The sequence below is a fragment of the Hirundo rustica genome, chromosome 6 (genome assembly GCF_015227805.2).
Source record: "Hirundo rustica isolate bHirRus1 chromosome 6, bHirRus1.pri.v3, whole genome shotgun sequence".
Taxonomy (NCBI): Eukaryota; Metazoa; Chordata; class Aves; order Passeriformes; family Hirundinidae; genus Hirundo; species Hirundo rustica.
This window is the reverse complement of record NC_053455.1, coordinates 50,397,697-50,417,344: the sequence shown is the minus strand read 5'-3', so window position 1 is coordinate 50,417,344 and position 19,648 is coordinate 50,397,697. Positions and strand designations below refer to the sequence as shown.

The 19,648-nt window shown below is 36.7% G+C and overlaps 1 protein-coding gene across 8 annotated transcripts in view; it reads right to left on the bottom strand.

Moving 5' to 3' along the window:
- Positions 1–19,648, bottom strand: part of PLEKHA7 (pleckstrin homology domain containing A7) — a 146,877-nt gene that overhangs the window by 76,850 nt on the left and 50,379 nt on the right. The window contains exons 1-2 of one of the 8 annotated variants that reach the window (XM_040066019.2): positions 19,004–19,353; positions 6,687–6,731 (exon numbers count right to left, since the gene is read on the bottom strand). The exons of 4 other annotated variants lie outside the window; for them this stretch is intronic. Coding sequence is in view for 2 of the 4 variants with exons in the window: in XM_040066016.2 (XP_039921950.1) it covers positions 19,004–19,074 (71 nt within the window). In the remaining 2 variants the exon portion in view is untranslated. Of the gene's footprint in view, positions 1–6,686; positions 6,732–10,974; positions 11,046–19,003; positions 19,354–19,648 lie in introns of those variants that run through there. 3 more of the 8 variants (XM_040066018.2, XM_040066017.2, XM_040066016.2) reach the window with 3 other exon arrangements.

Genomic DNA, 19,648 nt, shown 5'->3' with positions numbered 1-19,648 from the left:
AGCTCACATAATATAGCAACAAATTATCCTGTCCTCTTCCTCACATAACAACTAATGTATAACAATATTATAATCAAATCATAAACATATAGATTATATTAATGTATAATTATACAATATTTAAAATCCAGATTACTTTATACTCATAAATTCATTAATCAAAACCAAAGTGTTAACTGACCTATGAGATTCCAAATTGAGCAAACTTTTTAAAATGCAGAAAATTCAGAATGCAGAATGTGGGACATTAGCAGCAGCAGTTGTATCTACAAATTAAATCTCAATGGTAGCAATTAGCAGAGTTCTCAGGAAAAAATTAAAATGGGATTCTCAATTCAGTCTTTACAACACCACTAACAGCAACCTCCACAATACGATAAAGTCTTGGAAAACTTTTCATTTTAAATCCTCTCAGGGCCTGTGTACTTAGAGTATTGTTTTTCAAATATGTTTCAGACGCTCCTATCTCCAAATATCGTAGCAACACTGTGCATGTATTGCTTCAGGCTCTTCCACCCCCAATCTCTCTAAACTATTCACCCTCCAGCAGGATTTTCCCTATGCATCACTTTTAATCCAAACAGCCTGTCACAACACAGTGGTCACTACAGAAATCCTGAACTAGCAGCACAGACAGCAGACGCATTTTATCTTCCAAAAACCAGCTGAAGTTCAAGACGCATCCATCCCAACCTTTCTCAAGAATATTTTCTACTAACTTTTTAAACTCTTCATTCATAGAGAACTATCAGCATCTGCAACACGCTGACACCAAAACATCAAAAGAAAGTTAGAATGTAAGCCCTCAAGTTACAAAATAACACTGCTCTGGCACACTTTCTCTTTGTTACTGTATTTTCTTCATCTGTCCCATTTCACTTATTGAAATGTTTCCATTCACAACCATTTTCTTGTTACTGAAAAGTCAGAATGACCAAAGAGAGAAAACTGTGCTGCAGCATCTCTGTATTCCCATTGTGGAGTTTCTAAGAACAAATTTTAACAGCTAATACTTTTAAGAAGCATGAATAAAAAAAGCACTTCTTGGAACAAAAAACCCCATAGAATTTACTTAAACATCCACAATACCCTGAACTATAGCAGGTAATACTTCCTAATCATAAATTAAGAATTACTACAAAACAGGGAGCAAAGTACAGATTAAGGCCAAAGTTGTAAAATGCCAATTTTTCTTGGCTTGTGCATGCTTTTGCCCATCTAATACTTTTGTAATTAAAAGTCTAATCATATTATTTTAACTGGCAAGAAACAGAGTACCTGCAGAGGACTAAGGAATGAAGTATGAGTTACAGACCCTTATTACTATTTTCCAGCGTGAAATCTGATTATTTTACACAAAAGACAGAGATCACATTTTTGGCTTACTGGATCACAAAACAGTTTCACCTCATATTGCCCATATTCATCACATTTTTAAAAAACCTATTTTGAAATACTTCCATTTATTTTTCTTTAAATTACTAACTTCTGTAGGCATTCTTTTCTTGTATAAGAGAACAGAATCAGCTACTGTGTTTTCTGAACCAGTACTCTGTATGTTATTTGAATGAAAACACCAAGAAATGACTCATCACACTAAAAACTCCCTCAATGGAAAGTAATTATAATGGTCAATATGACTGTAGTATCAGAGGTATTTTTGCTAGTAAGAAAACAAAGCACACTACAGTTCAAAACACAAACCAGTTTAAAACAAACAAACTAAATATTGTTTAGATAATTAACCAGAAAGTGTATTATCTTCATTAGGAAGGGACAAATTTCTGCAGGGACAGAAGCCACAATTTCCAAGGAACAGCGAGACTTCTACAATAGTGCAATAATAATAATACCCTTTGCATAGTTGAGACACATTAATGGTATCCTAAAAGTCTAAATTACAGCCTTGGTAATATTTAAATTACTTCACAGACTAAAATAAATCCATACAGATGAAACCTGAAAAAAAAATGAGACGGCATTAACCTAGTAAAATGTAAACACTGATTATAGTTGTAACCAGTGATTTACCTACAACAGTGTAAAAACATGCCTTAGTTCAAACTCTTCAAATGGGAGAACTCACGTTTCTCAATGTTTGCAGAATTCAGATCAATGGACACCAAGCAGTACATCTCTTTCTGTCAGTCTGTTTAGGATTCTTACATGCCATTTTTGCAAAAAGACATCTTAAAAATCATTACCCCCAGGAAGAGTTAAAACAGAGTGATAATCTTGGGACGTGTAAGTCTGCTGAGAGAATATATAGAAAATGATACCTAAAACTTGTATGCAGTAAAAAATACACTTCATTGCTCTTAATGTCATGTACTTTACCTCATGTTTAAACAGTGCTTTTCATGTAAGAACATGTTCTGAATCACTGAGCTCATAAAGTCATGAATCAGAAGCAAACAGAAAGAGAGGCTTTGAACATCCTCAGCTCACTTACTCCTTAGCAAATGAAACCAAATCCTGTCAGGGTTTACGAAGCAGAGAATGACGCTTCAGATCTAAGATATGTCATCACCTCTGAGAAAAAATTGACCAATCTGGTCAAATGCACAGTTATGGAGAAGAATTCATTGCATAGTTTCAGTGGAGTTTTTCTCCACAAACATAGCAGTCCTTCAGCTCCTCAACTATTTCAGTGACGGTCTATACAAAACTAGTTTTTCCTGAACTACTATGTGGCCCAAACGAGAAATTAAAATTGCACTCCCTCCCACCCCCCAAATACATTCACAGGTACCTTTTCTTCTACTTTTATACATATATATGCAAAAAGAAACATACATGTAAGATATGCACGCATATGCCTACATGCATACTTGAGGTTCTACCTTGAGGCTGTAGCCATTTCTGAAGTTACACAGGTTTCCTAAAGATTAAAGTTCTCAAAATGCACAAAGCTGATCTTTTATACATTTAGCAGTAGCGTGTAGGTTTTGATTATGACGTCTTCCATGTAATAAAGGTATCAAAGCTGTCAAATTGCACCAGTGAAAATCCAAGAGAAACCTTCAATTCAGCTGATTATCAGAAAGCTGATATATTAGTAAGCTAATATAATTTAATTCATGTCTCATATTATAAAAAGAACATGAACTCAGGCAGTCAGCTGAATGCACAATAATGATGTTTGGGAATAAAAAATTTCCTCTAAGAACTCGAAGAAAGTATCTTATATTTGAAGAAAACCAGGTATCTGGTAATGAGGGTGTGTGTGACTGAATTACTGTTTGGAATACAAAGTTTTGAGACAAACACAAACTTCAGTGCAGCACTACCTGATGTAATCACAATTTACAAACACAATTGTACCTTGAAAATCTCACTTCCCTTGTCATCTTTAAAATCATGGAATTTACAGGGATAGAAGCACTGTAGAGACTGTAAAATCAAGAATGCAGAATTTCCCTTGCTGAGTGTAAAATGTCCACCATACATTTTTGAAAAGCCAGTAAAGAAGTCCTATTTTGTCCTAAAATCCTTTCTGAAATATTGCAAATGTTCATAATGGAGCTCTCAGTAGCAGTGACTCACTTTTGACTTGTCACTCAACTGTCACCATGACAACAAGAAAAACCTTTTCATGCCTGGAGAAGACAATAGGAATTCTAATTACTGAAATTCATTCTGTTGACAGTTTGAGCGAAACTATACCTTCTAACAAAAAATTAAAATACAAATTTAAAATTGCAAGAATAATAGGATATCCACCCCCCCGCCCCGTTGAACATCCTGCTCTTTGTACTTATTTCCTCACATTCAGATTTCATACTTGCCATTTATCAAATACTTTGGTGAATATGATCTTTAGATGGCTGGCAGAATATTTTTCATGTCAATGCAGACTAAGTTTTGTCATTCACTTCAGCAGGAAATCTCAAATGTTTATCACGGACTGATTGTCCAAGCCAATATCCCCACAGATTGGTTGGTTACTTGCAAAGGAGTGGAGGCAAAGCTGAGCGCAAGACGTCTCATGTTTTTTCTAGTCTTGGGGAAAAAAATAAATCATAAATGCAGCTGTGGGCTTTTTAAAATACAAGGCATTAGATACTGTTTAAAAAAAAATATTAAAAGCCATCATGTTTTGAATCCTGCAGATTTTTAAACGTAAGTCTCTACCTTGACAGGGCTATTCATTGCCCACAGCATGCATAACCAATCCTGGGGATTAGAAAATATTTTCAATTCCCTGCTAAAAATATTCAAGGGGATAAAAAGCAGAACACTTGGTGTTAATTCTTCTCCATGCTACTACGAAGTACAAACTACAGCAGTTATTTACACAATCACATAGCCATGATTTTCTCCAACAAGCTGGCAAATGGATACACCTTGATAATGTCATAATTTGCTGTTATTTGTAGCTGTTCTGTACTATAGCCTATCATCAAACAATAATATTTAAAGTAAATTCTGAAGATCAATCAAGTAGCAAAGGACAAGAAGTGAAGTTGACTATTCTCAGGAGATAGGTATTTTTCTACCAGAAGCGTGCCCTTGTGTGAAGTGTTGGATTAACAAAGAAAAAGCTTGACTTCTTGGCCTATATCCACCATGACATGTCCTATCAGGAAACATAAAAAAAAAAGAAAAAAAAGAAGAAAGTCCTATGATGCAAGAATATACGTGTAAAGATAAAAATGCAAAATGACAGTAAAGCTAATATTTATACATGCTTCAGAGAATTTCAGTCAATTGGGAATGTAGATAGATTGCCTGGAAAAGAAAAAAATCCCATGCTCTTTTGATGTAAAGGATATTTGTTCACACCACAAGGGGGGAAAAAAACCCCAAACTAGACCACTAAGCATTCAGTTTTGATTGTGCATACAAATTCATATAGATTCAGAATCACAGAAGCAATTATAGATTGGAAAAGACCTCTGAGATCATCAAGTCCAACATATGAGCCCCACCATGTCAACCAGACCATGGCACCGAGTGCCATGTCCAGTCTTTCCTGAGACATCTCCTAGGATGGTGACTCTACCACCTCCCCGGGCAGCCCATTCCAATGCTCAATCACTTTCTGTGAAGAAATTCCTCCTGATGTCCAACCTAAACCTTCCCTGACACACCTTAGGACTGTGTCCTCTCATCTTGTGGCTGGTTGCCTGGGAGGAGAGAGCTGGCTACAACCTCCTTTCAGGCAGCTGTAGTAAGTGATAATAAGGTCACCTCAAAAGCCTCCTATTCTCCAGGCTAAACACCCCTAACTGCAACAGGAAGAACAAAGCAGATCAACAGAAGAAAAGCCCATAGGAACAAATCAAATTTCCTGATACTACAGCGTGTCCGTATGAACTGTGGATTCAACCCAGAAAAGACCTTCTAGTAAAAGATTTGCAAAACAAATACTGAAGAACACTTGGAAAGCATAAATTCCTACAAGTTTCATATACAATGGGGAGAACAAAAACATGTTCCATAAAGGGAGAAAGAGTAACTTTTTTTTTTGATCAGTAAGACCCTGACATGACCGAGAAGGCAGTGTTACATGGAGAATAATGATTTCACTATTGATCTCTTCAAAGTAAATGACATTGCAGGAAACTTAAATTTTGGGACGATGCATAAAATTGAGTATTTGAGGAATTCATGTCTGAAGCAAACAGCTTCACTAATACCACAAATAGTACTGACAGCACTGCATTCAAGCCAAGTATTTCACAAACATTGCAGAAGCCTCCAAAACGTCTAGAAATAACTTTTTCACAGGAAGTGATTTAAACCACAAAGTCATTAGAAAAAACACAGATGGCAAAAGAAACACTACACATTTAAAAGTACATGGCTGTTAGATATAATACATAAAAAAAATATTTCATCTTAGTATTTAACTTCCTATGTAGCTCAATGGTTTGGTTTACTATTTTTTCTAAGTCAAGTGCAGTATTTTTATTGTCATCCAGAACTCATGAAGGAACTAAATGAAGTAGCAAAGTGCAAAAAGTAGACTACTCTTAGAAAATAGTACATACTTTTTCTACCAAAAAGAAGTGTCCGTCTATGAAGAGTTAGTGTTGAATTGCTTATTACTTCATGGGCAAGAAGTGGTAGGGATCCAAACCCTTTATTTCTGCTTATCGTTCCAAACTGTGATGAAGCAAGGGTGCTGACTGCCTTTCTAAAATTTAACAACAGCAGGCTTATTCACACAACCTAGCAAGTTCTACAGGCAGAATGTTCTAAACCAACACCAAAAAAAATTCTGGCATGTGTACTGATTAGAAAAATCAACTTTAAAAAAATCCATAGCATTAATAACCTGAATTTATTTTGTTTAAGCTGTTATACTGTAGAAGTTAATAATTAAAACCAGTAGAGACTTTATAACCAACACTGATTTCAATCAAATTTCCTACAGGAACCAAACAACTCAGAAAGGCTCCCTGAATTATTGACATCAATACCTTGAATACAGACAGGTTTGGATAAAGACAGCAAACCACTTACACAGTGTGTTAATTAAGGTTTTTATGAAATATTAAGGAATTCAATCCTTTTCACAAAAGCTTCACTTGATAGGAATTGCCAGTATCAATTGAAAAATCCAAGCCTTTTTAAGAAATGTCAGACCCAGCTATTTGTCTTACAGCTGATCACTCATAGCTGTGCTTTTTAGGAAGAAACACAGATGTGCAAGTTATTTGTACTACAATATATCTCACCTGCTAAGATGCAGTGGATTTCACTTCAGCAATGGGTAAGATTTTCTAGTGCAGCAAAGAAAAAAAAAAAAAATCAGAATTCAAGATAAACAATCCACAGTGTGACAGTGCTTCTAGAGTAGTATCTTTAGAAATAACCATTAAAACAATAATAAAAATAACAAGTTTTATATACACACACACACAAACTCATTGTACTTTCCCTCCCACAGTAAAATTTGATCCTATGTTACAGCTTAACCACTATCCCAAGTCGGGTGAGAAGGGAGCAATCTTAGCTCCATGGAAATCTACTATGGTCGTAACTGAAGACAAAGCATCCCTGAAAGTCAAATCTAAAATAAAGGAATAAACTTCCATCCTGCCAGCTACCTAATTATTACTTTAAATCACTCTATCTTTGGCTATCTTTAGCACTCTAACTTGCACCTCCATCATATCCCATCTACATAATACATAAAAGGGATAAGAAGAACGATCCTGTTACTGCAGTCTTTGGCCTTCCTCCGTTCTGGGAAAGAGACTTCATCTATTAGCAATAGCTAATTACATTTGTGCTCTACAACACTTATGTTGGATTCCTTCTATTTTAAAATTTATCGATAAAATTATGAAGTGACGGAAGTCAGTATCAACTACCATCATGAACTCAAAATATTAAACTAAAACAAGAAGAGCCAATAAGCCAATTCCAATTTTATTTGTTGAATTACAAAGCCCTCATATTTGGTAATTTCTCAAGTACAGTGAATGCTTCATAGAAGTTTGTTCTATGCACAGAAACATTTAACTTCTGTTGATCAGAATAAAAAGCACTAGTTTTACTAGTAGAAATGGGAAGTGACTCAGGAACAACAGCTTCCCAACATCAATAGTATTAATTATATTAATCAAGCTACTGGAATTATTTCAATCATTAGCTCATTTTCCTAAAGGATCTTAAAGAACTTCCAAAATCACAAACGTCTGGATATATGTTATAAAAGGCAAGTAACCTTTTAGGAGCATTTATGAACATTAGATTTTTAAGGATACAAAATTTCAGCCTGTGCTATATAGGGAAAGCAAGTTCCAAGTTAAAACTTAACCACCTCTTCCAAAGTAGGAAATAGAAAAAAATGGACATTTTATACTCCGCTGTATACTTACAAATTTCTAACATTTAGAGAAAAAGTTCTCATTCATTTACACCACAAAATTATTTGCCTCAAAACTGTACTCGGACATACCAGCTGTCACTCTCATGTAAATCTCATTTGTCACTACAATCAGATTTAAAAATATCTTCTCTTCACTAATCAAACAACAAAAGAAATCCACAAGGAATTAATCCAGAGATACTCGTTAGTATCCCTAGTGATTATTCAGTGACCATGCATCCATCAGATTAGATTCCTGTGTAAATTCATGCAAGCACCAAAACACAGTGATCCAAACAGGCAGCAAACAGACAACACATTTTTCAAAACACACTGCAGGGCACTGGTACTTTGCAAAACACAAGTGTGTTGTACCTTACCGAAGTAAGGCTCAATGATTTCCATTTTCATTTAAATACAAACAAACAAGCACCCATCAAAACAAAACAGAATAAATCAAAGAAGGGTGGCAGAAGGCCAAGCTAGATGGGAAGCATGATGGTAGATATAGTCAGGACACAGGGAAACAATCTTCATCTCTTCAAGCACCATTTGTGTGACTGCTGCTGATCTCACTACTTTGTCAGCAATTTTCCAGAAGAGCGCAAGACATCTGCTTAGGCAACTACTAAATTACCAATCACATCTGACAGAGGTAGGAGAACTACAGGGGGTTTTGTGAAAATGTTAATTGATGTGCATGCGTAAGTTTTGCAGTTGTCTGATATGAATATTGAGAAGTCACCTCTGTCCTATGGGTATCTCCTACTTCTGCTTTCTGTCCTGGCTATCACCAAAGAAACTTCCTCAGTTTCTGTGTGAAAAATCTCAATGGAGCATAGCACATCACATCATGACCCAAGTCCTACCATGACAACTTTGAAACCAGAATAAATCAGCAGCTGAAAGAAAACCAAAGATGCCATTTGGAAACAAATTATGTTTTGGACTCAAAAAGATGGCCTTAGTTCTGAGTACCATGGTGGCTGGCATGGCTCTGACTTTGAAGCTTTAAAGGTAAATATTGTCTTGGGTAAGGAAGCTGACAGTAGCATAGTGGCCTAGGCAAAGCAACTCTCACATTCCAACCAGTTTCTGCAGACTCTCACAGGACAGTTCACGACATTTGAGCTTATCAATTTGGTCTACGGCAGTTTTTCTTTTCATTGTCCAGAAAGGGTTTCTTTCTTTGAAACAAGTAATTCACCCATCTGAACTAGACTTCTAAACTCGAACCACGATTGCTTGCACAACACAAGGTGCCTCTGGCTGGGCTCCAGTCAAGGTTGCCAGTATTTCATCAGAGTTCTGTGAAGTAAACACACATGGCACGGCTTTGATCCGAGACACATGTCCCAACACTTCCAGATCTCCACTTCCAAATCAGTGCACTTAACTGTGATCAGCAGATTAACAATGATCACTCTACCAAAAAAGTTCTGTACTCAAGCAGGGCTTAATATGCTATATGTGATGCAAGGAGAAGCTGAATAAACTGTCAAGACTAATGTGCAGCATGAGGATATTCACAACTGGAAAAACAACCAAGGAATAGGTAATAGTTTAAAAACAACAGAGCAGAGAATAGACTTCTGTATTAGGACACAACTGCTTAACAGAACTAGTTAGGCATCAGCATTGCTTTAAAGAACTTCAGCCCAAACTCCGATTACAGTTCCTGAACATCCTGTATTCAAGTAGGAAAGAATAAACGCTGCCATTGACTCTCTATCTGTAATGCTTTCAACTTCTAAAAATGCACAGTCATAATACAAAAAACAGAGATCATGGGAGTATGTTTGTGGACTTTTACAAACCCCACTTTACCTAGGTTTAAGCTGAAACCGGAAAGAGAATATTTTAGAATACTATTTTAATATACATGAAGACTGATAAAGCATACAGGAAGTTTCTTTCAAATCACTGTAGGTAGATTATCCAGACTTAGAAAATACAAACATTCAATGCCTTAATTGTTAGGAAAATTTAAGTACTAAAACATGCAAAATTATGACATTTAAGCAATTGAGGTTTTCAGAACAGCTTGTACTTCAAAATAAGGGGCTTATCTTCAGGTGCTTTTAGCATCTGAAATACAGCACATCATGACGCAGTAGGGTGAAAGTGGGCAGAAAAGAATACAGAGAGAAAGTACAATGGAGAGAAATCAAGCCCCATGGTGCAAAGCAATAGAAAAGTTTACATTACCAAATGTAAATGTACAAAGGTACGTTTGCCTAATGTTTTCAGCACATGGAAGTAAAAGCAGGCCCAGCAGACAGCAGCAATAAATCCATAAAAGAAAAACATTTCAGGCAGGAAACATGAAAGACTCTTAGTATGCATTAATAGATCCATGATGCTTTTCTTTAATTTAACAGTTCTGAATTGTGAACAGAGATTTTCATATAACGAGTTGATACAGGCCACATATTAAATATTCTGTATTTTATCCATCTATGGTAATACAGAGCAGGGAGAAAACAAACCTGCCTTTAAGGTTTCCACATGAACAGCCAAAATCAGAATGAAAAAATTGTTTTACCTTCCCCTATGTATGTATCCAAACCTATGTATCCAAAAGCTATACAAACACTTCCTACTGTTCTTCACAGATACGTAACAGCTCAGAAAAGCTGGAGTTAAAACACTAGAAATACCTGGAGGACACACATGAAAATCATTCTAAGTAAAATCCAGTTGATTTGCAATACAAATACATTTTTCTTATCAATGCACACATGCTGACTTTTCATAAATGGGAACAATTCACAGCAGAGAAACTCTTGTGAACAGTATTTCTGGATCTGTGAAATCACCTCAGAACTCAACCTCTCCAACAGAAGACAAAGGCACAATTAAAAGACTCCACAATTATGGATAATGCTATAAGTTTTCCTTTTTTTTCCCCTCAGGCAACCTTTTTCATTTTTTAAGGGCAATGGAAAAGATCGAACAGCTTTAGGAAAATGAAGGGAAACACTCTAGCTTTTACCTGAAAGGGGAGAGGAAGAGGGAATGGAAAACAGTAAAAGGCAAAAGAAGCTGGGAAAGACCAGACAATTACATTTTTCAGAACCGTAATAAATAAATAACCGACAGTTATTAATTCTATAAACCAGGATGTATTTCAAAACCAGAACTCTTACCTGGTAAACAGCATACAGCAAGTAATTTTTATCACATCCACTTCTGAATAGACTTAAGCAGAGGGAGTAACCTAGTAAAAAAACCAGAGTGGGGACAGAGCTAATGACAGGTCTTAAAGCAAGAAAGACAAGCTTGAACTTGATGCAGTTTAACAGGAGAGCCAAGAAACGGATTTTTCAAACAGATGATGTAGTTAAAGCAGCAGGTAAAATGTGGATTACTTAGATGGGAATAGGAAAGAGGAGGGGAAGAGCTACAGAGCTCCAAGAACTTTGCAGCAGCCCTGCAGAGAGACAAGGCCTCTAACAGGAGACTCTCCAAAGCCAAAGGGAAAATGGGCAGGTCTGCAACACTTTAGGGAGAGGGGCAGCAAAGTGCAGAGTTGAAATTTGGAAGTGAAAGAACAGAGCAAAGATGTTGTCCCACTGCAGGAGAAAGCAGCAGCCACAGGGAACAGAGAACTGAGCCAGTGAAGTCACAGCAAGCTAAGTTTAAGGGTACAACACCTAAGAGTTTCCAAGGCAAGAGAACATGCAACAATGTCTGAAAATGACACAGGCCCTAATTTCAGAGGAAGAGCTCTACGGGATCAAATTTTTCACTGGGGGCAGGTCATAGCGCAGACAGATGTATCAGGGAAGCAGAGTCCTCATGTAGTGACTTGGCACCCTCCCCACATGTGCTCGTAATCTCAGCCATTACAGTCCTCTCCACTGTAATTGTTTCAGCCGATGATTATTCCTCACCCAAAGCCATGAGTGAATGAAACCTCTTGCAGGAGCTGAAAACCTGAGGTAAATTTTGAAAAGGCGAGCACCATCAGCATTATCTGCATTGCAGTCATCTCAGCAGCACAGAGGCATTTCCACGTCAACAGGACCAACCATCTGCTTAAATAAGTGCCTTATTTAAGATGGCTCTCCTCAGCCTGTGAGAAAAAAGTAGTCTGGTTTTCTGCAAAAAGCCTAAAAATGGAATATATAAACAACGATTTTCTAAGTGCTCAAATTTATTCTCCTTTTCTGCAGGAAGATGTCCTTCAAATGAATTGCAGGACTCATGAAACTGGCTTAGCAATGTCATAAATCACACACCTGCAAAAATAACAGCATAAAAAGTGAGACTAAATATAACCTACATCTGATTTGAATAGATACAATCTATATTTAACAATTTGTAATAACTCAAATATTAGCAGACACTTATTCAAATAGCAACATAAATCAGAGCATTAATTTTAATTTTCCTACAGTTAATTGTTTTAAAAACAACTTTTAAGCTTTAGCAATGCCCTCATTTATGATTTAATAAGTTTTGAATTTGCATAAAGAAGAAACTTGCAAATTAATGCTTCACAAATTTTTGCCAGTACTCCAACTTTTTTTCCTCCAAACCAAATTGTAACAAATTCCTAGTATACATTTCTCAAATTATCAATTAAATGCTTCACAAACCAGGTCCACTTCTAGGACCATCATTTAAACTGCAGGATTTAATACAAGCCAAAATTTCCTTCATGGATACTGGAAAGAACAGTACTTCTCTATAGGCTCAATTCCTAAGACTCAAACTTAGTTTCCATATTTAATTTCAAAACCACTGTATTAAGAGCATAAACTCAGAGTGTTATGGGGTGATTTTGTGACCTTCATTTTATCACTTAACCTGGACTCTCTCAACACTCCAAGTAAATCTCAAAAACCCTCTAGACACATCCCCATAAGGATTTTTAAAAAGTAATCAAGAGGTATCCAGGCACCTCCAGCTCCAATAGAATCAGAGTAGAAATCTTGGGAAGCACACTTCTAAATGAAGATCTGTGATAATTCATTAACTTAATGATGCAAGTAGATTAGTCAACTGTTGAGGCAGAAATGGTAACAGAAAGAACCAAAGAGAACTCAGAACCATCATCATTCACAAAACCAAGTCAGCATACATTTATGCCAACACCGACAAAATTTTGTTTCAGAACACAGAGTCAAATTCCCCTAAAACAACAGAAATAATGCATAACGTTCCAAAAATAAAGGAACAAACCACCACTTCATGCTGAAGTCCTCAGAATAATGAAAGTACAAAACCTGTTACATCTGAATCTCTAGTTACACTAGAATTTTTCATTTCTTCATAATGTGTTAGAAAACAGCAGTTAAGAAAAAAGCCACATAGAACTTGCTGTAACTGGTTCTGTCACCCAAATATCAATGTCATTAGAAGAACTGCAATTACATTTCTGTGAATAAGAGCCTGAAATACCTGAATGCACAAAGTAAACAAGAAGAAATATTCAAAGTTTCAGTCAGAATTAATTAGAAAAGTAAGCAGTCCACATCAGAGCTACTGCTTTGCACCATTTGCAGTTTATTCTTTTGCTTCCTTTTAAGGACACTTAAGAGATGACATTATCACATTTTTTCCTCAGTTTCCTCTTTCCTGACAGAATGATTTATAATGAATTGTTGCAATCAGCCACTCAGTCATCTGATTACACCCTTGCCAGCAACTGTAATCTGAGCCACACTTGGAATGTGCACAGAGAGACCTGAGGAGTCCCAAGTGATAGAGGTGCCTAAAGAAGGCAATGACCAATGAACTCAACAGAGGCGAAACAAGCACTGCACCATTTCCAACAGTTTCACAAGAGCTCAGTTAAACAGCAGGACAGCATCAGCTCCACAGCTGGTCCAGCAGGGAGCCACCGGCAGGACTGTGTCCGTCTCCTGGTCACTCACACATGGCAGCTTTTCATTTCCAATTAAGATGGGACAAAATGGGGAGAGAAAAAAAATATGGAAAAAAGGAGACTGTTTTAAAGAGAGCAAGGCGAAAAGGGGGACTGGCAGGAAAGCAAGGGCTAAGAGATCAGGAAGAGCAAAGAGATTTGCCATATCAGAGGCATTTTGTAATAGATGCATTCCTACCAGCTCCACTTTTCCAAGGAAGCAACTGAGGGAAGTTGTGCAACACCACGAGGAACCGCAACACCAGCACACACCTTAATCAACATCTCTCACCATTTCATACTTCTGTCTTCTGGACAAAGTCAGAGATGATGATCTTGAAACCTGCCTCATCTCTAACAGTTTTCCAATCCTTTTGTCTTCTCAAAGAGCACCTTGTGCTTAAGATTTATTCCCTGCAAGCTGAACTCTTTTTTCAAGTCCAACCTTGTTTAACAAGTTACTTTTTATTATGGGAAGCTTTTTTATGCATTGTTTGTTCTGTCAAGCCCAAATAACTGCTGACATTCTAATCATAAGGCCTCTTAGAAAAAAAATCTTTTTCTTAAAAGCAATCTTTTCATTTGCCTATAAAGCAATCATATCATGCTTAAATAATTTTAATATAAAAATGGCCTGCCCACATTTTAAATATTGCAGAAGATAAAATACATAAAACTGTCCTTTTAAGATTTTAATCATTCTTTCTCTTACTTAAATCTGAATTTAATATATTCCTATAGCACCAGCTTCCTTCAGTAGTTCTTCCCAAGCCCTGAAGAAGGAATTATCTTTCTCAAAACCAGATACCAATCTCCCTTTCCTAACATGAAAGCTACATTTTGTTGTAGTCATATATAAAAATCAAATTCTATGGGGAAGCAGCTTCTAAGGCCAGCCTGAATTTAACACACCATGTTCTTGCACATATTTTCTCCATTTAGTTAAAAACCTCTGCCCGCCCCTTTCTCCTTCTCTTCTCCCTACAGCAGAAAGTCAACAGCTCTGCACCAGCAAAGAACATAAAATACAGGAAGTTTTGCTCAACTGATCTAGTTATTCCAAGAAAAATGCAACTGTAAATCCCTGTCATACAAATGCTTACTGCTGAATATTCAGAACAGCAACATTAAATAGCTATCCAGGACTTTCCCTAACACTAACAAACAAATGTTGTAATATGATTTTTGTTATTCTTAATTACTATTTGCCTGGGCACATTATTTCTCAAGAGATTTTAATTTAAGTAAACTTGTCAAATTATGCTACAAAGAAAACTGAGTAAATTTGCTTCTTTACAACCGTTCACTGTCTTCTAACATGGCACAACATGGAAGTGATCAAGATTTATTCCTCTGTCTAAGACACAGCAGCTTTTTCTTTTTTTTTTTTTAATTTAAGAAATGTATTCTGAAAAAAGGTAACATTTGAAGTGGGCAGTGGATCCCTCTTTAAAAAAAAAAAAAAAAAAAAGCAGTGGCTTAATACTGCAAAATCCTTTCTTATCCCTTTCCACAGATAAGCCCTGTCCATTTGTGGCTTAGTTTCAGTATAGTAACTCACTTAGGCTATTGCTATGACTGGATGTAATTTGCATTAACTGCATTCAGAATCAACTGCACAGGTGAAATTGACTCAACTTGAATTCACAAGATTACAAGTTTTCATTATCAACAACTGGATAGCTATGTTTTTCCCCTTTTCTTTACTGGCAGACCAAAGAGGTACAACAGCACGCGCGATTCCAAGACTTGTTGGGAACGTGAACTGACCTTGCTGGAAACAGGAATTCTGGTACTACACAGGGATGCAGAAGGTTCTGATTTTGGTTAGGACAAAGGGGAATCTTCTTGTGAAGGGTACCACAGTCCACCAGCGAAACTCCAACTACGTCACCAAAACACCAGTAATTGCTCCATAGCTGAGACACAGTTGGGTTTCGTATTATCTCACATCTCCACATGAGGAAAGAGATGTAACTCCTACGCAAAACTGCGTCTGAATGTATATTTGTGAAGCAAAGAAAAACTACGACTGTTTTCTAAAATGGCTACAATCTGCTGATATCCCAGTGGAGCTGAAAGCTCTGGCGTCCCCCATAAAACATGTCTAGGATACCAGATGTCTTCTCTTTGTCAAAGAAACTCTCACAAGACTACACTCTTCTTGTCTAGCAGCCTAAAGCAATGAGGGATACCAATAAAGTTTTTACAATAAACAACTCTTGCCATACCAGGGCAACTGGGAGAAAGACACGAGTGCAGCCTTTGTTCTTAACATCTACTGATTAAGTTTATGAAAATCAAACATGGTAAGACTATTTTGAAAGACTTTTGAACAGACTTCCTTCTACACCATATGATATACAAAGAAAACCCAACATTACATGATAAAGCAGGTGAAAAAAATGCAAGCTCCGTGGCTGAGACCATACTAGCCAGAGTAATGACAGGTTTACTTGAAGGCTTACTTTGGCTACCATTTAAAATTTAACAACAAATTCTACATTTGCTGCTACCCATCTTGAAGCACATGAATTATAGATAGAAATTATGTATTTTCGCTGAATTTCTACATCAAATACCAAACCTAGAACAAAGATGATAAATTACTCCAAGTGTTTTTCAATCACATGGGACATTTTCTAGAACTAATATCTAGATCAGATCTCCTTTATTGTGCCCTTGTAAAAGAAAAAAGGAGGTATTTTTTATCACACTCAAACTAAATTATATTAATCTCTAAATTCTGTTCAAATGTGGAAAAGCAAGAAACACCAATTCTGCACTACCTGAATACCAAAAATGAATTACAATAGGGCTCAAAAAACATTGTCCCCGAGCTGAACTCCTGATTTATGCAATGCCATAATCCACACCCAACCAGGAAGGCTCTGAGTGACCCAGTTTTGGAGACAGCATCTTGGTCATCTCCGAGATAAACAATGCCCTGAGCAACCTTAGAAAACTCTAAGCAAACAAAACACTAACTGTGCATTCCTCCAGAACAAGCTACCATCAATACTTCATCCACATTTCTACAAAAATATTATTCCAAAACTATTATTCTTTATGGGTAACAGAAAGCACAACCCATTCTGAACACTAAGCAAACCCAATGACAACTGATCTGTGCAAAACTAGTTTTATCTACAAAAAACAAAAAAAATTCCTGAAGAGAGAGCTTTTCCAGAACTTTTATGCCATCTCAGTACCAAGCCACAGTAGATTTAATGTCTCTGTCAATATACAAGTTTAACGTAATGTACACTAACCTTCCCACTAGAGATCACAAACCAATAATGATCACAAACCAATTATGATAAACAGTAGTCCCACTGCCTATTTATTTACTGGGAGAAGTTCACTCACTAGAATATGACAACTAGAGTGCATTGGAGACTCTAATTCAGCCCTGTCTCTGTAAAGTACATTACCCCCCAAGCAAAAAGGGATGTATGTTACTACTCTAAAGAAAAATTCTGCTCTGAGGATGAGCTCTAAAAGGACTGCAGGAATACTACTTTTACAGTTATCACTGCTTGTAGACAATGTAAGGAACTTCTCTTTTTAGGTAATGAAACAGAGTTGCAAAATCAGAATGACTTAGTCATCCAATGAAGTAAGTCCACCCAATTTTACATACGTAAAACAGGATCTTAATAAGCTCAGCTGCATATAACTGAAACTAATTATCTTATCTGAAAAGTATTAAACACAGACTTCATTGAAATGCTATTTAAAACCATGTAAGAAACAGAAAGGGGAGAATTAAAACCAAAATGCAGACAAGCAACAGGGATACAAAAGTTCAGGAACTTTAATCTCTCTCTTTTCACAACAGAGGACTTGGAACTCACTCATGAGACCTTCATTCTTGCCCAGAAGGTCACTGTGGAAACTCAGGAGTTGGGTTGTGGCTCTGGACATTCTGATCTCAAGGAGCAGGAATGAAAAGCTGTGACTTTGACTAAGCACCTAACACGCGGGTAGGAAGAGAAGGTTTTCACATCAGCTGCTGTTTACTGAATTTGTTGTCTAATTTCCAGCTTATTTATGCCTTTTATCACAAAAAATGTCCAGAAAAGAAAGAGAAAGGTTACTAGACTCCAGCATCCACTACAGTAAGGCCAAAGGACAACCAGCTGTAAGGAGTCACTGTGATTGACCTCTCAAGGGCTAACTCTGGTACCCTTGAGCAAACACCCCCAGTAGTGCTACAGAGACACAAATATGTGAATTTATTTCAAGAAACACATAAAAAAAGTGTTTCAATTAACTCTAAGCAGAACCACTCTTGTTTCTACTCACAAGTGACCATCACTGCAGCCTTACCAAACTAACCGATACCCATGTCTATGCTGCAATTCATGGAGATTGTCAGATTCATTCTCTAGATCTGAGTATGTTAATTATTAACTTATTCTCTTATACTTCTCTTCATATGTCTCACTGAAATATGAGTAATAGCACAAAAATCCTGTCCTGACTCCCATTTTCCCCTCCCTCTGTTATTGTTGCAGGGACTTCAGATTTAGACACAATAAACAGGGATTACATTCTGCATTAAGGTGTGCCAGAAACCTGAGCTCTTTCAGCCACAGAAGTACTGTAACACATTCCCTCTAATTATAATGCAATATTACAGTCTTCAACAGCAGGAAGAGTAATCTCATGGTTAGGATCCAGCCCATTCACTAGAGAACTGTTATACAGCACTTTCAGAATGAAGGATTATCAATAAAGCAGGACTGTTGAGTTTAAAAGATAAAATAAGAAGCTTGTATAATTTAGCTTTACCACAACACTCATATTTATAACCTTTACACATGTGCATTTTTTGTGAATTGTCTTAGAAGCAAAATTTCAGTAAGTACTTCTGGGTTTTTACCTTCTGTAATTATACATGAAAAGGCATAAAATCATTAATGTTTTAGAAATCTATATAATTTCCTTTTCTCGACACTGTAGATATCTGGCTCTCAATAAATGACAGAAACATCTGAATACATAACTCACTTTAAAAAATCTCCAAGGTTACAACTTCATTTTTCCAGTTAGAAAACTCTGAAAATATTTAGTATGCTTAGAAATAAAAATATTTGCTTTGAATAAAAGTGAACTTAACTATAAGGTCAGGCACATAGCATTCTAAAATAGTATTTATGATTTTCAGCTTAATTCTCCAATTTCATAATTTTTTTCTGAGAACAAAGAAATGGGAAAAAAAAATCAGTTAACACACTCATCATGGTACAGCTCTATATGCAACTGCATTAAAAGGTAAAACTTAAAACACTATATACCTGCATGACACCTGGTAGAATGGATATCCTGGTGGAGGAAGAGAGTTTGAAAATCCAGATGGGCTCGACATTGCCTTCAGGTATTGTATCCACTTAAATCTCTTCTATATTCCATATGTTAATTCCTTACTAAAAAAAATATGTACGTACGTATCCATCTGTACCTTTGTTCAGAGCTAACTAAAAAGAAACCAAGTGCATATCCGAAGGTCTCGAGGATTCTGCCTGCATTTCAAACTGCTTCCTCAGTAGTGAAATTCCTAAAAGCCAACACCCTCATGACATCACATACTACAAAATCATAAACACGCAACTGAGAAGCAAGGACAGCCCGTCGGTTTTGACTCTACAGAGAGCCCTGCACCGCATTCTTCTTGCGAGCACAGTGCCTTTCAGGCAGAGACCTGCTGCCTGGAACAGCAGCCCTGCTCTGGCAGGCAGCCAGCAACCAGCACAACTTACTGCCAATGCCGCAAATCCCTCCGACCGGCTAACGAGGAGCCACACTGCAGGTGAAACATCGTTTCAGCCCTTTACAAGGATTTCTCTCCAAATGCACGGGATACATGACCTTGAACTTGGTGACAAAAACGTCATCTAAACATTTCAGTTAACTGCACGCTGCATACTATTGTTTTGTAAGCA